At 45.8% G+C, this 20640-nt stretch overlaps 1 protein-coding gene across 7 annotated transcripts in view; it reads right to left on the bottom strand.

Annotated features, from left to right (window-relative positions):
• The window catches only part of NMNAT2 (nicotinamide nucleotide adenylyltransferase 2), a 137975-nt gene that overhangs the window by 24142 nt on the left and 93193 nt on the right, over nt 1–20640 (bottom strand). For all 7 annotated transcript variants that reach the window (XM_039881278.1, XM_039881280.1, XM_039881282.1 and 4 more), the window contains 2 exons: nt 2221–2309; nt 1249–1316 (listed from right to left, as the gene is read on the bottom strand). In XM_039881278.1, coding sequence (XP_039737212.1) covers nt 1249–1316; nt 2221–2309 — 157 coding nt within the window. The remainder of the gene's footprint in view (nt 1–1248; nt 1317–2220; nt 2310–20640) is intronic.

Raw genomic sequence — 20640 nt, 5'->3', positions numbered from 1 at the left:
AAAGTCTACTGAGGGCATGTGCTTTACACACAAGTCATTGAGCACTAATAGCGAGGATCACTGTTTAATTACCATCGCCGCCTCCCTTCACGGCTCTCATTTCCACTCACCCATCTCTTCTCCGCTAGCTCTCTGCATTCCTCATTCTGAGGTCAACTTTTCTTCATTTTCCACCTTTCATGGAAACTTCTAGGTGCTGCTTATTTTTCCATGGAGGAAAATTACAGTACCCACAGTGTACCATTATTTTTTTAAAAAAAACGTTCTCTACTCGTATGCAAATTATAACTGTAGGAACTTTGGGGAGCATAATTAGCATAATTAGTGGAAGCTTGCTTTAATTACACGGCAAGCTGAGCGGCTCGTGTCTGCCTTCTTAGTGGAATGTCTGAGGGAAAGGCGGTGAGTGCGCGCTCGTCCCTATGCCTCCGTCTCCCGCAGGTCTGTCCCACGGTCGGTGTGGGGCCCTGGAGAAGCTGGGCTCAGGAAGGGGAAATAGCCGAGCCCAGGGAACATTTCCTGAAAGGCAGTGAGAGCTCATGGAAGTGAGTGGAGATAAAAGTAGAGAGTTGTCGTGGATTTTCTGGCCATGCCTCACCCCAAGCCCAATTCTTGGAAGCTCCAAGAATATTCCTGGATCCAGAAACACCGAAAGCTCCCTTTTTAGTTTCATGGGCCCCATAGCTTGGTTAAAAAATAATGTTTCAGCTGGGCCACCCCTGCTGGTCTAACTGTGGCCTGCGTGGGGCTGTTAAAAAAGAAAACAGGCCCCACACGGAGTCACTTGTGCTAAGCCCACATTACCAAACCAAGACCTAATACCTACCTACTTGCAGTTTCAACTTCTCCCGAGAATGTAATTTGAACCCGTCAGTGTGGCAGTTCCTGGTCAGCTCAAGGGTAATCAGCCTGCCAGCTTCTTCCCAACCCCACAGGTAGATCACCAAAGCCGGAAACAATCCACTCTTTCACCCTTTCTGCCTATAAAAGCCTCCTATTTTTTATGGCTCCTTGGAGCTCCTTTCTATTTGTTAGATGGGATGCTGCCTGATTTATGCATCTTTGAATGAAGCCAATTTGATCTTTAAATCTACTCAGCTGAATTTTGTTAGCTAACAGGGCTAATTCCTCCCCTGGCATCTCCATCCCTGTAGGATCTAAACTGCTGCCAGGACCCGTCTTCTTTCTCCGCCCACCCCCAGTGGGTCCCAAGGCCCCCTGCCTCTGGCAGCATCAGGCCAGCCCTACCTGATCCAATCAGAATTCTGGACAGCCAGCTGACACATGATGAGACGATGCCGGCTTGACACAAGGCCCTGGGAAGCAACAGAGCAATCATTGGGACAGCCATCTGCTCCCTGCAGCCTCCCCGAGACACTATCCCAAGCCAGCCCATTACAAAAGTGCAGCCATTTTTCAATGGTGACAGAGAAGGAAGGTGTGACCCCCTCTACTTGTCTATCTGCCACACAGACAAGCATGGAGAGGCAGAGGAGACAGGAAAAGAAGGAAGGGCGTGTAGAATAGACCACCTATGACAGGGCCGATAGGTGGCCTCCCCTGACGAAACGGCCGGTGTGCGCAGCACAGAGATGAGACTCAACATGGCAGATGCTGCCTTGTCTCATGGCTCAAACTGGCTGCTTAGGTGATCTCCCCCAGAGCCCACTAGGGGAGGAAGGGGAATGACTGAGAGAGCTCTTAGAGTTTCTGGGGACCAGAACCTAGAAGGGTAGAGGAAATTTCTTCCTTCCTCGCAATAAAAACTCAGAGAACTAATAGAAGGAAACTTCTTACACGTGATACAGAACATGCAGGGACGGAGGGTCAGCGAAATGAATTTTAAGTCAGATGATGAAAGGCATAAGCCTTCATTTCTCCTAAAATCCCAGGAAAGACTCGCCAAGGCCATACCAAATTAGCGAATTTGGTATCCACTCGGCCCTCGGCAGGTGTGCCTGCTCCTCTGTTAATGAGTGTGGATTGAGCCTGGCGCTGTGAGCAGTTGCCTGGGCTTGGGCAGCTGTTCCTCCCAGCTGCAGCCCAACACCCAGTTGCTCAGTTCTGACTGTGGTCCAGGGATGGGAAGCAGGACGCCTGCTACCAGGCATTTAGTGCTCTCAGGAATTGTAGCAGAGATGGCCGTGGGGCAGTCTGATGCTGGAAGAGCCATCAGGTCAGGAAGGGAGGGCGTGGGGGAGGGGCGAAAGAGGACCCCACCTGCTTTCCGTAGGAGTCGTGGACAGGAGAGACGATCCCGCCAATCACGATAAACCTTCCAGTTTTGTGCAGATAATCTCTGGCTCTTTCTAATTAAGAGAAGAAAACCACACATTATAAAAAGGAAAAGTGTAGATTAAAGGTGGTCATTGAAATCAATACGTTCAACTCTGAAAGGTCTATTTCCCTTCTTTCTTGCCATTTAAATAGAAAGTGCCAACTCTCAAAGCAAACGCTGGCGATTCAGAAGGTTATGGCAACAGATTTTAGCCCCCAAAGCAAAAGGATTTGGAACTCCAGGGGATTAATCCGGTTTTAAAGGTCCTCTGCTGGATGAGCCAGTATAGTTTAGAGGGATTTAAAACAAGCCCCTCATTAAAAGAGCAACAGACCAGAATTACCCCTATGATCACTTGCGGAAATTCCAAAATGCAGGAGTAATTTAAAAAAAGAGAAGCAGCAGAAGCAGCCTTCTTATATTATGAAAGGTGGGCTGATTGCTTCATCTCGCTACTCAGAAGAGAAAAACCACCGAAACAAATTTAAAGGGCCTTCTATGTAATTAGAGGAAATTAACAATCAGGCCGAAAAACCATCATTATGGTTGGTTGAGAAAAATTCAGACAGAGAATTATTCCTCCCGCCCCAGGAAGGAATTTGTGATGCTGTTTTTTCAAATTTACCAGACATACCCAATTTTGTTTTCATGAGAAAACTCAGCAACCTAGGAAGAGGAGAAAAAATTTTATTCTCTTGCTTCCAAGGGGGTTCGTTGTACAAATCCAACAGGGCCTGAACTTGTACTGCTGAGAAAACGGGGCAAGGATTTATTCTACAGGCGAGGGATTCTGTAAGTGAACATGGGCTTGGTGGCAAGACTGGCTGTGTAGTTCACAAGCAAGGTTCCAGGATGACCTTCTTATTAGCTTTCTTCAAACTTAAAACTAATTCTTATCACATTTGCTTTTTTCTTTTAATGTGAAGTCTCTTAGTTTTCAAAATAATTAAGAGACTTTATTTTTTTAGCACAGTTTTAGATTTACAAAATAATTTAATAGAGTTATGTATACTCAGATCCTCACCTTTTTATCTATCCCCACACACACCCTGTTTCCCCTATTATTAACTTGCATTGCTGTGGTACATGTTATACTTCATGAGTCCATACTGACACGTTATTATTAACTATAGGCCATAGTTTGCACTAAGATTCACTCTGTATTGTTGAGTTCCATGGTTCCCACAACTTCCTCCTTGGGTTTGATTAATTTGCTAGAGTGCCTCACAGAACTCAAGAAACCTATGTAGTCACTAGATTACAAATTTATTGCAAAGTATTTTAAGGCTATGAATCAATAGCCAGATGAAGAGATATGTATAGCGAGGTACTAAACAAAGGAGTTTCTGTCTTTGTTGAGTTTGGTGCCTAGAACTGAGAAGCATAGAGGAAATTTCTTCCTTCCTCACAATAAAAAAACCAGAAAACTAAAAATAGAAAGGAACTTCTTTCCCATGATAAAGAACATCCATAAAAACCTACAGCAAATGTCATACTTGATGGAGAAAGACTAAATGCTTTCTTCTTAAGATCAGGAAGAAGGCGGGGACATCTGCTCTCATCACAGCTATTCAAATAGGACTCGAAGTTCTAGTTAGCCCAATAAAGTAAGACAAGGAAATAGAAGACATAGAGATCAAAAAGAAAAAAAAAACAGTCTCTATTTTCATATGGCATAAAAGTCGACTTAGAAATCCCAAGAAATATACAAGGAAACTCCCAGAACAAGATCAACAAAAGAAAATTAATTGTATTTCTATATGCTAGCAAGAAACATGTAAAAAGTGAAATTAAAATAAAATACTTAACTTTGAATATAATAAAACATATACAGAACTTCTATGTTAAAAACTATAAAATGCCGATGACAGAAAGCAAAGATCTATATAAATGTAAAGACATACTGTGTTTCTGGATTAGAAGGCTCTACATTGTAAAGATATTAATTCTCCCCAAACTGTATATTTTATATAAATTATATTATATTTATTATATAAATTATATTATATTTTAATAAATTTAATGCCCTTCCTATCCAAATCCTAGCATGATTTTTTTTGGTGTAAATACATACAAAATAATTCTAAAATTTATATAAAAAGGTAAATAAACTAGAATAGTGAAAACATTTTGAAAAAAAGAAGAAACTGAGAAAATCAATCTATCCAAATTTCAAGTCTTATTATATAGCTACCGTAATCAAGACTGTGAGGTATTGGCAGAGAGACAGACACACAGATCAATGAAATAGAATAGAGAGTCTAGAAATGACCCCACACAAGCATGGCCAACGGTGGGCAGCTGCAGAACAAAATAAGAAAGGAGGAGGAGGAGGAGGAGAAAAAGCTCATTCTAAATCTTGCACCCTATACACACGTTTATTCAATATAGATTGTAGATTTAAATCATGTAAAATGTAAAACTATAAAACTTTTAGATGAAAATCAAAGAAAAATTTAGGGCTCCCAAAACTTGGTGACCTCTTAGGCATGACACCAAAAATGTGATGCATAAAAGGAAAAGAAACAATTAATTAGACTTTGACAAAATTTTAAAAGTTTTACTCTATGAAAGAGACTGTTAAGAAAAAGAAAAAAACAAGTTACAGATTGAGAGAAAATATTCATAATCCACATATCTGAGGACTCATATCTAGAATATAGAAAATACCCTCAAAACTCAACAGTAAAAAAAAAACCTAACAATTCAATTATAAAATGGGCAAAAGAAACAAAGAGACATTTCGCTGATGAGGACACATAGAGAGCAAATAAGCACATAAAAAAAGATGTTCGGTATCGCTACACGTCAAGGAAATGTAAATTAAGACTATGAGGAGATACCACTTTTCACCTATCAGAGCGGCTAAAAGAAAAACTAATGATGATACCAAACGCTGGCCAGGATGAGGAGAACCTGGATCTCACATGCATTTCCGGTAAAAATGTAAAATGGCAAACTACTCTGAAAAATGGTTTGGCAGTTTCTTATAAAACTAAACATACGCTTATCATACGACCCAGGAATGGGAGTCCTGGATATTTATTCCAGAGAAATAAAAACATGTCTGCACAAAAACATGGACACGCTTGTTCATGTTAGCTTTATTCGTGATAACCCAATGCAGTAAACAAATATAATTTCCTACAACAGGTAAATGGTTAAACAAACTGTGGTACATCCATACTGTGGAATACTACTTAGCAACAAAAAGAAGCAAACTAACGATACAGGCGACAGTTGGGATGCGTCTCCAGTTCATCGTGTTGAGTGAAAAAAGGCCAATCTCAAAAGGTTGCATATATATGATTCCATTTATATAACATTCTGAGAAATTGTACAGATTAGTGGTTGCCAAGAGCTAGGGATGGGGAGTGGGGGCAGGGAAGGGGGTGGGTGTGACTCGAAAGCTGTAGCTCCAGGGAGATCTTCATGGTGGTGGACTGGTTCTGTATCTTAATTGTGTGGGTTACATAAATCTACACATGTGATATAATGACACGTAACTATACACACACTTTATACCAATGTCAATTTCCTCGTTTTAATTTTATACCATACTTCCAGAAAATGTAACCCTTGGGGGAAATTAGCTGAAGGGTACATGAGATCTCTCTCTGCTCCCTTTGCAACTTCCTATGGATCTATAATTATTTCAAAATAAGACATTTTTTGAAAGTTTATGATAAACTATGAAATACTGTACAACTTTAAGGTGGTAGCGTGCACATTCAAGCAAATGGAAAGCAAACTCATAGGGCTGGATGCTTCTGGAACGTTACCACTGCTCATCCCTTTCCATTTTTGCTGCTATCTGGATTCAGAGATTTGGGAATATTATAGCTGAGGAGGTGTTGTCCAAAGCAGGGCTTCTCAGACTTTGATGTGCATGTGAATTCTCTGGGGATCTTGTTAGAACATTCTGATTCTGATTCCAACAGTCTGGGTGGGGCCAGAGCTCAGGGCCAGGATTAAGGTGAGGTGAGAGGGGCAGGGTCATTCAAGTGCAGCGACAGCTCATGGCGTCATTTAAGATTATGACATTTTTCTCATCATGAATTTTTTGCATTAATTTTGATTTTTAAAAAATATTACTTATCTCGATGACCGAGTATTGGGGCGATCCCTTGAATTCTGCACTGGAGGCAGCCATCCTTCTTGGCCTCACGCTACCCTTGGCCCTGCCTGAGACTCAGCATTTCTAACAAGCTCTCAAATGAGACCAGTGCTGCAGGTCTACAGACTATGTTTTGATTAACAAGGGACTGAAGGCGGTGGGACAGCCCCTGCAATGCTGAGACACTCACGAAGCTCTTCTCTCTGCCCCACCCCACCCCACCCCACCCCACCGCCACCTCCACTCTGCATGACAAGGGCATTTCTGGACATTGGCAAGTCATCTTCTGGCAAAGCTACAGCTATGGTCCTGGAATTTGGTTTCATGCCAAGCTTCCCGAGATGTCTGTTTTTGTCCATCACCTCTGCCCCAGGGACAGAGCCAAATCACTGAAACAATTTTACACTCGAGTCTGACCCGCCCTCCATTTGCTCTGCCCTCCTTGCTCCTTCTTCTCTGGGAGGAGAAGCCCAAGGTGGCCGGGGCACTGCCGTGTCTCACAACTCATTCCAGGCCCCTTGGAACCAGGTAAATCTCCCTTCCCGACAGCCGCAGCTGGACCCACCAGCCAAGACGGACACAACACGGATGATTTGTCCATTAATAATAATTCATGAGACAGACACGCCTCGTCTGCCTCCTGGCTGCTCAGTGAACCCGGCTGACGTGTGTCATTTACTCTCCTATTCCAGGAAGCTAGTGGAGGAGATACTGGGGTCAGGCCATCAATACTAACTTTATTTTTCCTTTTCAGCTGCAATTAGAAACGATCCCTTCCGAGTTGTATTCACAGCTGGAGCCTCCCGAATTGTCCTTGTTTGAGAATTACGTAAGGTGGTCTGGATTTGTAAACATTATAAGGCTTAGAAAGATCAAGCGCTGAATAATAAAGGAAGACTAAAGGGCTTCAAAAGGCCTCCCCAAGGTGTGCTGCTATAGCATGTGGATTATTTTGAGGTGAAGGCAATCGAGACCCCGCAGGCTCATGAGAAACGTTTACCTCTCCCTTGAAGAATTTAAATTGGGAACTTACCCATAATAGGAGTTATTACCAGAAATAACTTTTTATGACCTACCTACATGGCAGGGCAAACATCTAATTTCCGAGTATCTGCTCTTCTTCCTCCCCGCTGAAGCTCCGAGGCGCCTGACCTCATCCTTAGCTCAGACTACCACGCAATCCTCATTTTACCTTTTTGTCTCTGGCTCTCTCATGTATGTGGGGTTCCCAGATGTGCGTATGTAATTAAATTTGGTTATTTTTCCTTGTTAATCTGTCTTGTGTAGATTTAATGATCGGATCAGATGACAGAACCTAGAAGGGTAGGGTAAAATTTTCTTCTCTCCCACAAAACCAAGCTGTGAGTTCCTCTAGGCAGGGTCATTCTTGCTTAGGGGTTAAATTAAAAAATCTTTTTTTTTTTTTTTTGAAAGGAACCATCCCTATGACATCGTTGGCTGAGTGGGCTGAGGGCCCCTGTGATAACTGCAGGCACGTTATGGACTTACTTTCCTCAGGGAGCGATTAACTTTGCTCTTCCTCAAGCCGGCCAGCCCTGCCCCCAGCCACACCACACTGCACACTGACACTTGCCATCCCAATCACACCTCAGCAGAATAGCGGGGAGCACGTGGATTCACCAGCACAGCGGCCTCGCCCTCCCTTCATACTCTTTACTCACAACGATAGGAGAAGCAAAGAAATACAAAGCCCCTTGAGGTTATGAGAGAACAATTTTTTCTTCAGGGAAAGACAGCTGCTTAGCCCTGTCTCTCTGACTCAGGAAGGCACGTGACGGGAGCCACATCTTCCAGGAGGCTGGTAGAGTGCCCGGATCTGGCACGTGCTTCTGCCCAGTATGTGTGGCCAGTGGCTGACAGCAGAAGACATGGGCTGGGTTGGGATGCACGTGGGGATCAAGCTGAGCTCGCTGAGTGGCCCTGCGCATCTCGAGAAGCTCCCCGGACATCCTCTCCACCATGTGTCACCTCCCACCAGCCGCTCCCACCCCCACTTCACGCGCCTCAGGCCGCCCGAATTCACCAGAGAAAAGGACAGATGCTTCCCAGAACCCCTCGCGTGCCCCGATTTCTTCTAGTCCCTGGATTTTCAGCCATTTGTGTGGCTTTTGCAGCCACTTCTACATACAACCCTGAACTGGCTGCCACCGAGTAACGGAGCGGCACCTCTCTTCCTCACGACCGCTGATCTTATTTGCTCTGCTGCCTCTAGCATGGGAGACTCTGAGACCCTTTGTCTCCATAGCTGGGAAATGATTTATGACCCTTACTTTCACAGCTGTCACTTCTGACAGACCGTGCCGGGGTGAACCTCTCATGTGTCCCAGCCGCTCGCTGCCACCCCAGGAGTCTGGCCTCCACTCAAACCCCTTCTCCTGGAAAAGCTCCCACATTCCCACCCCCCCCCCACACCCTTTCCAAACCAGGCTCCAAGCTTCTTGGAATTCGCCCATTGTTGAAAAGGAATTTTTTTTTTCTATTTATTTCTTCAAAAATAGAAAGCTAAATATATACGTAGAGATATGACATGAACTGCTTTCCCTTCGGCGAGACTCAAAAACACTTATGTGAGAGCATTATTTTAGAAACCCACAGACTGTAACACTAAATATAACTGGGCGGGGGGCTAGATGGGGGGAGCGAGGTGAGTGGAAAGCGAGGGAAAAGGAATAAAGCTAGGAAAAGGACCCATGATGTAGAAAATCTACAGTGGCTTCAGGTTAAGGTGACGAGTCTGTTATTCGCGTGGAATCAGGCTCTATTTTTAATACAGGTCTATTTTTTCACACTTTATTAACCAGGAACCTTTTTGAATCTAAGTTCACCATACGGACTTCTTTTTTAGGAATAATTCAGACCTCCGAGTAGAGTTTATCCAGCAAACAGCTTTGCTTTTCTCAAGGAAAATGAGAGGAGGACAGAAGGCAGAGAAGGTTCCTTTGGGTGAGGATATGGGCCGCTGTGGGTGTGGTGCAGAACTGGACTTGGACTTCTTAGAGGCTAAAGGTCGCTTTCCAACTAAAGAACGTTATTGGAAAACAATTTCCTTCACAGCTTTCTTATCCGTGTTCACCTTCTCTCCCTGTTTCTCCGCGAGTCAGCAGAAATGTCTTCCTGGAACAACAACCCCCTGCCTAAGGGCAACCGACAGTCCATGTTTGCCGGGAACTTTCGAAGTTTTAGCACTAAAAGTTCCATGACCTGGAAGACTTCAGTCTCCAGCAAACTGAGACGGTTGGTGTGTGGTGGGCTGAATAATGGCCCCCCAAAGATGCCCACATCCGAATTCCGGCAACCTGTACGTGCGCTACCTAACACGAAGGGACTTTGCAGATGTGACTTAAAGACGTTGAGATGGGGAGATTATCCCGAATTATCCAGGCGGGTCTGACGTAATCATAGAGGAAATGCAGGAGGGTGAGACTCAGAGGAGATGTGACAACGGGAGCAGAGGGTGAGGGAGATTTGAAGGTGGAGGAAGAGACCTTGAGACAAGGAATGTGATGGCCTCTGGAAGACGGGAAAAGCAAGGGAGCAGGTCTCCCCTGGAGCTCCCAGGAAGAACACACCTAGATTTTAGGGCTTCCAGAACTATGACGTAATAAATTTGTGTGGCTTTAAGCCAATAAGGTTGTGGTAATTAATTACAGCAGCAATAAGAAACTAACGTAGTTGGTTACCTCACCCTACCTCAACCAGAGTGTCCAGTGACACGGATCTGTCTTGTTCTTGTACGTGCCCTGAACCAAAGGACAAGTAGCAAGTCCCATGGAAGTAGAGAAAGGAAATCGGCTCACAGAAAACAAGTGCATCACGTGCTGGACTATTTCAGGGCACAGAAAGGACATGATTTTAAAGCAATTCCATTGTTATTTTGGAATTTTCTCTTTAAAGAAACCCATAAGCAAAGAAATGTACAATAATTTATGAACACCCAAAAATAAAGCCTTTGAAACTTCTTAGATTAAGACACCAAGCCCACCTGGGAGGCGACAGAGCATACATTTATAGGCTCTAGGTTCAAATCCTGGCCCAGGCATTGAACGTGGGTTCAAATCTTGCCCCAGACATTACGAGCTGAGTGACCTTGGGTTAGTTACTCCACTGCTCTGGCTGCTGACTCATCTCTAAGCTGGAGATAATAATACTGTCCACCTCCTAGGGTTGTTAGATGGTAGATGCAACAAGCTTAGCATAGCACCAGCGCCCAGGAAACACTGGCCAAGCTTCCTTTTCTTGGAAGAGTCTAACAACTGTTGGGGAGGAGGGGAGGAAAGTCGTGAGATAATAGAAAATATTCACGTTGGTCTCTGCCCCCAGTTCCTGACACAGAGCTCCTAAAACCCTCGTAAATGTCTAAGTGATAAAAATAATAGAAGCATCTTTTGTTCTAATGAAGTGACTGTGGGTTGGCTCCTGGATGCGGGGTGGTCCCCAGAAAGACCAAGTCATGATTAGAAGCTTGGCATTTATTTTCAGCTCCACTACACCCCCGTCCTTCAGAGAGGAGAAGAGGGGGCTGAAAACGGAGTTTATAATTGATCGCGCCTACATGAGGAAGCCTCCATAAAAATCCCAGTGGTAGGGGGTTCAGAGAGCTTCAGACTGACAAACACAACACTGGGAGGGTGACACCCCACAACCGCACAGAGACCGAAGCTCCTACAGCCCATCAGGACCTTCCTAGACTTCTCTTTATGAACCTCATCTGGCTGTGGATCTTTATCCTTTATTATATCCTTTAATAAATCAGTAAATGTAAGTGAAGCATTTTCTTGAGTCCTGTGGGTTGCTCCAGCAAATTAAGCAAACCCAAGGAGGGGATCTTTAGAAACTCCAAAATGTAGCTGTTGGTCAGAGGTACAGACAATAATCTGGGCTTGTGACTGGCGCCTGACGTGTGTGTGTGTGCATGTGTGTGTGTGTGTGTGTTTGGGGGTGTGGGGGAGAGTCATGTAGGGGAGAGTCTTGTGGGACTGAGCCCTTAGCCTGTGGGATCTGACACTAACTCCAGGTAGACAGTGTCTGAATTGCGTTAAATTGTAGGACACCCAGCTGGTAGCGGAGAATTGCTTGTTGTGGAAAAATCTTCAACACTCTGCTGACCAGAAGTGTCAGGAGTGTGTGTGAGGAGTAAAGGAGACACACAAGGAAGTGACTCAGAAGGGAAGACCTCCCCTCCCCACCCCACCCCCCCTATACAATGGTAAAAAACTGATTTTTTTCCTCATTGCAACAGTGAAGGTGGGCGAAGAAAAACTCAGAAACTCTTCAAAAGTACACAGTTTGCCAGTGTGGGAGTATCCAGCCTAAGAAGTCTTACTTTTGACCTGCAACGCTTGTCGATGTCCCTGTGAAATGCGTTTCTTGGTGCTCGCTGCCTCCTGCCCTGCCCTCCCTTACAGAAAGCAGATGTGCCCCTCTTGGCTTGAGAGGTCATCCCGGGACACCGAGCGTCTGACCTCCCCTCGTCCTTAAGTGAAAGCAAACGAAGGGTTCCGAGTAACATCAGAGAAGTTAAGATCGCAGTGGGGGCCACGCTGCACTTGGGCAGATCTGACTCCCTTTCAAGCCTCAGCTGAGCTACCCCGGGGGAGCGTGGATGACGGATGGCAGAGGGAGCTGCATGCAGGAAACATCGGGCTGCCCACCGTCCTCCCGGTTATTGATTGGGCTCTGGGGTGATAGGACAGAGGAAGTTTCCGCTGCGATGCACGAGTACAGTTTGAAAGGTTTCATTTATCTTATGAAACTCTCTGAGCTCAGAGAGGTTTCTGCTGCTTCTCCCCAAACTGGCCTGGAGGCATGACTCCAGGAGACAACAGCAGGAAACATTCTGAAAATGGCTTTTAGGATTACGATGTGAAATAGGATACTATTGTTGCATATCCCTTATGGCAAAAAAAACATTTTTTTAATGATATTAATGAGTGTCAGAGAGGATGAGGGGAAGTGTGCATTCTAATATGTTGTTGGTGGGAGTATAAATTGATAAAGCCTTTTAGGAAAGCAGTATGGCAGCCAGCATCTATCAAAATGACAAATGGGCACGACCTTTGACCTGTCAATTCCACTTCCAGGAATCTGTCCTACAGAAAAACTTGCACGTGTGCACAGAGATGTGTTCAAAAGAATGTTTCGCTTCAGCATTGTTTGTAATAGAAAAAAATCAGAAATAAATAGGGAAGCAGTTTGACAAATTATGGTTCATACGTTATCATGTAGCCGTTAAAAAGAATGACATTCTGTCCAGTCTGACACGGGAAGATCTCCCAAAGAATATCATTAGGTGGCGGGGCTGGGGAATCAAGTCACAGAACTAACAATAATATGGTGACATTTGAAGAAAATTGCATGAATATAAAACATTTTATAATTAATGAGAATGGTGAAAAAAATAAAACAGGGAGAGAGGGTAGAGATTGGGTGGTGTGGGTCGACTTCTCTGCAGAAGTGACATGGGGCAGAGGAGTGAATGACAAGGCCTCAGCCACACAAAAATCAGGAAGGAGAGTGTGGCAGACCACGGGAGCAGCTGGAGCAAAGTCCCACAGGCAGAGAGAGGAGCCGGGCTGGTGCTGAAATCAGTGGGCTTTGAGGAAGACCAGCAGGGAAGGGCCTCGTGAGCAGGGAAGAAGTTTGGGATTTTATTCTAAGCCCAGGAGAATGATCTGAGTTATATCTTTGAAAGCTCGCCTGGCTGTCGGGTGGAGAATGAATCGTGGGGGAGCATGAGCGGACGGAGCGAGCCCAGTTAAGTGGCAATTACAGGAGTCCGGGTGAGAAATAATCGTCACGTGCCTACTAATCATCAGGCCTCCTATCACTTACCTCTGAAGGGGACACGTTCATCTACATCTCACAGGTGTTTGATAACTAAGATATTATTTCGAAAAGTAAAAAAGCCTATATTAAGTGGAGGGCAATTATAGTAGGATTAAATTTGTTAGAGTTCATTAATTAAGCAGAGTATTTTGTTATGATCATATCCGATTTGGTTACATCTTTTCCCCAGAACACGCAGTTTAGTCAGTGACCTGATATCATGTTGTTAGTTTGTGAAATGGGCTGCAGTACTGTTTCGAGGAGACTCTGGGAGTCATGAAAACCTGACCAAAATTCCTAAGTAAGGAGTAAGGTCCCACATTCTCATGCTCTTACGCGTACCGTGCATGTGCTTAAACATGTCTCTCTCTCTAGTTTTGTTCCTTTTTTTAGCTAAAGTTACAGTGCCCCCTAGAAGACGAGACTTTACTTTTCATCCTAATTTTAAACTGAACAAATATTTTCTTTTGGATGAACCTTCTCAGCATTTTCCTGAAAATATAGGGTGGACACCTGAAGAATCACGGAAATTCACCCTGGGCGGTCCACAGCTCTGTTCTTGGAATGTAAAAGATGAGTTTTGTGACCTTCTACAGAGAGGGCAGTTCTAATTAGAGAGGAAAAAGAAAGCCAGGATTAGGTAAATCTGCAGTTAACCTGGGCGGGGCTCGGATGGACTCTCCCAAACATTCTTAAGATGCCGTATTTCTGATTATTCAAAGATCTTGGCCTGGCAATCTGGAGCACATGATCTCAGGTCAGCTCCTTACACAGCCCTGATCCTGAGACAGCTTTCACAATCTCCTTGTGTGAACGAACAGCCAGCGCCTAACATGGCAGGGTTCTAATGCTTTAGAACTAGCACCCAGCGTAACGCAGCAAACCCTGTCCTCCAGAATACCTCAGATATCAAGCCACAGTGATTTCTTTTCCCCCCAGCAGCCTAATCTTGAATCCAATGGCTCTAGCCTGCTCTGGTCCCTCTCCTGTCCCCCGTGGTTTTCCAAGAAGACCAGGAAGACCCCTATTCCTAAGTAAGCTCTACATTAGTCGTTCATAACCAAGGTACATGACGCAGTGCCTGGAGATAATTCTGACTGCCCCAGTTGGAAGGGGGTACTACAGGCTGTTAGTTGGAAGGGGCCAGGGATGCTGCTAAATATCCTACAATGCACAGGACAGCCGCCGCGCCCCCCTCCCCGCCCCCCGCCAACAAAGAAATATCTGGTCTAATACATCAAGAGCGCCAAGGTTAAGAAACCAGGTTCTAGATAAACAAAACAAGGCCTCCGTCTGAAAGGTAAAGTGGAAATGCGTAACGCTAAGACGGGCGGAAGAATCACGGCCCCCAGAGAAGAAAACCCGAGCGGCTTGGGACTTCAGAGTCTCTGCCTTTCTGCTCCTTTTAGCACAAGGGACTGTCACTGGAAAAAGCGACCAAGCCAAATACCATTATGACAAAATGCCCCGGGTGACAAAGGGCTTTCCAAACTGTCCTTGAGTGTTGTAAAAAATCGGCTCCATGATTCCTGCTCATCCCAGAGGGCTGCACATGGAGACTTGCCCTTGCTTGAGTGAAGGACGGTGACCTGGGATTAGCTCCTCGTCACCTGCCTCCTGCCTTCCCTGGCTGCCCCTTCCCTTCCCTTCGCTTTTACAAACCGAGTCCCACTCTAGGGAGTCCCACGGCTTTGAAAATCCCCCTGGGCTGAACGGTTTCTGTGCACAGTGGTTAAAGGGCACAAAAAGGATTTTGGAACAAGCAGACTGAGCGATTTAGGGAACTCTTGGCCAAAGATCAAGGGAGACTCTTTCTCCTTGCAAGTCCTAATTAATTAATTGGTTCTTTATGAAAAGCTGTGAGGGAATAATTCAGACAAGTGGCAGTGAAAGGACTTTTTAGCAGCCTATATTCCAGAATAATATACAGTAACCATGTAAAACAAATTGCACTGGTGTCTTGGCACTCTGCTGGTAAAGAATTTTTTTCCTGCAAGTTCAAGTAGCAGGGAGCTCTTTGCACCATCCTGGCGGGAGTGGACAGAGAGGCTGGTCCCTAGTGCAGCTCCTTGGAAGGAAATGCCTCCCACCTCTCGGGACAGGAGTGTCTGTCTGTTCTACAACCTGGTGATTAACAACCCTGAAATGTGTTATAGTTACTACTTTCCTTTCCTCGTGCAGACCCAAGCAGTGGGCTGCTGCTCAGAACAGAGTAAGGCAGTTGTGCCACACAGCTCACACTTCTGGCCCCTATACACTCGCACACACATGCACACACCCTGGTGTTCCATCCACACGAATTTAGAAATTTATAAGTATGATATGAAGTAGAAAAGGTCGGAGAATCGTTTTTTCTAGGCACGTTAGGCACAGGTTTTTGTAATTTTTCAATAATTTCAGACTTAGATATAAGTGGCAGAAATAGTACCAAGTACTCTCACATTACTTCAGAAACCGTTTGATAGTAAGTCGCCTCTTTGCTCCTAAATACTTCAGTGTGCATTTCCTAATAAAAAGGACAACTTAATGACAGGTCGTTAGGCTCGTTCTTTTCCAGATGAAGGGAGGCCGAACGCTTGACAAATGGCTTAAAAGTCTGGGTCTGAAAAATAAGATTTTCCAAGGATCTTCCGGTATATCTGGGTTAAATCCTGGCTTTAATACTTTCCGGCAGTGGGACTGTTAGGCCTTCTGAGTCCCAGTTTCTTCACCTGTAAAATGGGGATAACGCTGGTATCTCTTCGATAGGTTGCTGGGAGGCTCAAATGATTTAAATAAGACCAAACAAGACTTAAATAAGTCACTAAATAACACTATGCGCGGACAGGGAAACATACCTAGGACACAGCGCTCAATAACCATAGTGCTTCAGTATCGGCTACCATTATCTCTTTTTCTATTCAGTTCTCATTTTCTTGTAATCATTCAGGATTATTATTCTCCAATATTTCTCCAACCACTGTCCTTTGCTATGAAGCTCACCCCACAGTTGTCATCGGCGGAGCTGGCACTGAGTGCACAATTTCCCTAATTTATCTCTCTCTCTTCACAGCCAGGCTCCCTCCCTCCCCCCATACACATCAATCTTCTGTTCAATTTAACAGTGACAAATTTAGAAATTTATAAGCATACTATAGAACAGAAAAGATCAAAAGCTCATTGCTTGTAAGGTTATTAAAGTACCTGTGCTTTAAAGTAGGGCAACCACAAAGAATTTGGTATGCCTGCGAACACATCTCTTAACAAGCAGCAGGCAGTGATTCGAGTGAGCACTGCTGAGGAGAGGGAGATAGCCTGGCCCCTGGGCATTTGGGTCAACCAGCTGCACTTTCTCTCTCGGCATGGATAACCAGGTATTGGTTAGTAAGGAAAAAAAAAAATGAATGTTAAAAATATACTTAGTATGTGCCTGGCACTTTCACAAGATGTTTAGATAGTTCCACTTTCAAGCATTTCTTTTTTGAGAAGTATAGCTTTTAAAATCCAACAACAACAGCACATACTCATTAATCACCATGACCGACGGGGGAAGGCCGAAGAAAGGCCTGGAAGCAGAACGCTATAGTATGGCTCCATCTACAGCTGAGTTTTCTCTCCAGGGACCTGTGGGGTGTGCAGTTTCTGGGAACAGGGTGGCTTCTGCTGAGCCACAGCCTTGGGCTCACGTTTACGAGGCGGGCTCTGCCAGCCGCAGCTGCAGCTGAAAATCACAAGCAGCCTTCAGTGTGTCCCGCGTGGAACCTTCTGCCTGTCTCTAGAGCACACGTTCATCCTCTTACGTTTCTTCTTCCGACCTTGCACGACTATTCACCTGTAGGATCGGCCCCAGGCTCCCAAGGAGAGTACGTCTGGCCCTTTGACTGTGAACCCCGCACCTACTGCCACAGCCCTCAGCATGCTCCTCTTCCCCAGTGCCGTGGACTTGTGAACACACCCACCGGCGCCTTCACCCATGTGTTCCTTCTGCCTCAAATGCCTTCCCCAGCTGGTAACACCTGCCAGCCCTTCAAAGTTCAGTTCGCCACGCCTCCTTCCCTGGCCTTCAAAGACGCATTGATACTTTCCTTCCACAGCTCCACGGACATCGCCATAATAGGTTTGATCACATTTTCTTTGGAGAAGCTCTAGGGTAGGACTGTGGCTTACTCTTCTCTGCAACCCCAGTGCCCAGCCCCTCCTTCCAACCAGACTTTCGTTAATTCTCAACGAACATTCATGATGTGCGCAAATCTGCACTGAACTTTTACGTGTATGTGTAAAAGTGTGGCCACCTTAAAAACCAGAATTCCCAGTCTGAAGGTGAATTTCTCACACACAAATGTGGTAACTTTGGGGGGAAAAGTTCTACCTTCATATATGCTAGTTCTGTGAATTGAAATTCCTAACATCGCCTCCTATAGATTTTAAGCAATAAATAAAATAATAGTAGGTAAATTAACACTTCCTCTGAATATTCAATGAATTATTTTTTCTCTTGTTATCTAGAACATTCGTTTACTCCAACAAAAAGATGCCGCTTGCCACTGAAAAGAGAGAGAGAGAGAGAGAGAGAGAGACTATCTAACGGATTCTCCATCATGCTGTGAAGCCCATCTGTACCTGATTCTGAAATCGTTCGGGAAGACACACAGATAGAAATAAAATACTTCCCTACATGCTTTGAAAGGGTCTTTTTATATCTCAGCTATTTTAACATAATAAAGAATAAGGGCCAAGTTCCCACCGACACAGCATTTTCACGCTCGTGAACACAACACACAGCACACACGCTTGGTAATCTGTGTGGTCACCAGCCCAGCATCCTCAAGACGGTACTGTCCACAGAGAACATGTGCTGTGTGTGTGGGTGTGTGTTTAACTCAATCCAGATTAAAGGTATACGTCCAAACCACTTTTAACAGAGCAAACCACCAAATTCAGAGTAAACAATCTTTAATCTTTGATTCGTCGAGGTTTTTCCTCCTTAATGACTATTGAAATACAAAATTATGCTGGGGGAGGGGTTAGCCTGTATTTCTCTTCATGGGCTCAGTCTCCGCCCATCCCGACATCATCTATACATTGCGGGGCTTGAGGCAGTGTGGCAGCTTTCCTCAAGAATGGTGGTGACATCATAGTCCAAGTCCCCTCTGACCCCACACGCTTGTGTTCCCAGGGATCTCCCCGCTGGAATCTGGAATTCGTTTTGACACAGGTCACCGAGTGCCATGTGAACAATGAGGAGGGAGTGGGCGGTGGGCAGAGTGTCTGTGTCCCGTGGGGTCTGTCTCCCTGATTCCACCCTGAGATCAATGGCTGCTCTGTGGGATGGAAGTCAAAGGGACAGGGGTTGGCCCCTCTCCCCTGCAGGCGCTCCAGCTTGAGAAGAGAGCGGATTTGTCTCGAACACGTTCTTTCTGACCCATTTTCTCTTTCACGTCTGTGAAGATCACGTGCCGAGCCAAAAGACAGCCCCAGATTTCCTCCTAGGCAACGCCAAGCCCCTACTGTGCGCCAGGGCACTGCGCCGAGTGCCAGGAATGCAAAGAAGTCCTGCCCTGGAGCCCCGGGGGAGTTTACATGTCATCGGGGGGAGAAAGACTCATGAACAGATCATTTGAGTGCAGCGCCCACGTGCCCAGGCGGTTGTCGAGCTTACGGGAGATAATACATGCAAGCGCTGAGCAAGTACGAGGAGCGCCCTGAGCTCGAGCCGGCTTCTCAGAAGCAGAAGGTGAAGCAAGAGCAGGAGGGGGAACTTCCAGAGCATCTCATGGCAAACCTTCCCTTCTCAGCAGTTCCTCCGGGCACAAGGCGAGGCTGCCTCCTGCTTCCACCTGGTGTGGTGACAACGCCACCCTTTCTGTCCTTCTTTCCTCCCTCCCTCCTCTCCCTCCTTTGTTTTTCCTCTCCCTTCCTTCCTCCACCCTCCTTCCCTCTCTCTCTCCTTTCTTTCTTTGCTCATTTTCTTTCTTTCTTTCTTTCTTTGCTCATTTTCTTTTCTTTCTTTCTTTCTTTGCTCATTTTTCTTTCTTTTCTTTCTTTCTTTCTTTCTCAGCAACAGCAACAGCAACAGCAACAACAACAACAGCAACATATATATACTCCTCCTCCTTTCCTCCACACTCCACTCCACTCCCTCTTATTCTTCCTTCCTTTCCTTCCTTCCTTCCTTCCTTCCTTCCTTCCATGCTTCCTTCTTTCCTTCCTTCCTTCCTTCTCTCTCTTTCTTTTCTCTTTTCTCCATTGCTCTGTGAGTGTCCACAGGGAGTCCTTGGGCGGGAAGAACAGCAGTACATTTCTCCTCCCTCTGACCAGAGTCAGCAATTGGGGACATTTTATAGCTGTGGGGTTGAGGGCGGGGGGCCTTTTCTAGGATCTGCCCAGTGTCCGAGACGTGAAACAGCTCCCACCCTCTCAGTCCCAGTTTCCTGGACTTATCCCCGTGGTATCGGAAAATCACTTCTCCGTCTCTATTAACAGCCTCTTCCCCCTTCTCTGCCCGTGGAGGGGAACCCTGGGATCCCACAGTCCTCTCTGCCAAATTGGGGTCAAGGGAAAGGACAGAACTGAGAGAAAGCGGACCAGGAGGATTGATGCCCTCTGGGAAGTAGCTCTGTGAGTTGTTGCTGGAAGAGAAATACATAAATCCTGAGGATGAGATGAGGAGAGAAGACGCGACCCTTCTGGGCTCACGGAGAGTTTGGGGTGTGGAGAGAGGCGACAGTATTTGAGAGGTCGTTGTATTCGAGATGCACTTGGTGAGAGAGATTTTTTTTTTAAATCTCCCTGTCGCTCCGTTTTCAGCAGAACACCCTTTAGTGTTCTTTGAGAGCTTTTAGCAGAGATTAAGATTTCGTCGTGGGTTACTGTTCAGCCGTCCGAGGGTTGTTTCTCTGAGCATGACACCACGTCAGGGCTGCGTCACCCACCGGGCAGCCACGCTTTGTGTGGGCTACACCGACATTCACGGAATTCGATCAAAGTCAGCTCTTCTAACCTCTTCCTTTCGCTGCAGAAAAAGAAGCAGAAAGGTGCCAGAGAGGCCTCAGCTCCTCGTCTCTCACCAACTCCCCGACCGAGGCGGGGGCCTGCCCTGTTCTCCCGCTGCCGACAGAGGATGAGGGAGGTCGGCGAGGTGAGCGGAGGGCACAGTCCCGCATCCCGGCCGCCTTCCTGCCGCCAGCGGTTCTGGTCCTCTCTCTGCCTCGTGTAGGCCACGTGGCTTTGGGCAAGTCGCCTCGTAGCGGAGCCTCAGTTTCTTCCTCTCCGAGATTAGATTTATGGGGGCAACTAGCCTGCAACGTAGTTGAGAAGTTCGAACAAAAGCAAGGAAGTGTGATTTGACCGGAAAGTGTCTGATGACACACAATGTCCATTTTTTCCTCCCACCAAAGAGAGTCCTCTCACTTCAACCTAC

Source organism: Pteropus medius, unplaced genomic scaffold (assembly GCF_902729225.1).
Source record: "Pteropus medius unplaced genomic scaffold, Ma_sr-lr_union100, whole genome shotgun sequence".
NCBI lineage: Eukaryota > Metazoa > Chordata > Mammalia > Chiroptera > Pteropodidae > Pteropus > Pteropus medius.
Note: the sequence above shows the minus strand (reverse complement) of the source record. Positions and strands in the feature narration are given on the sequence as shown.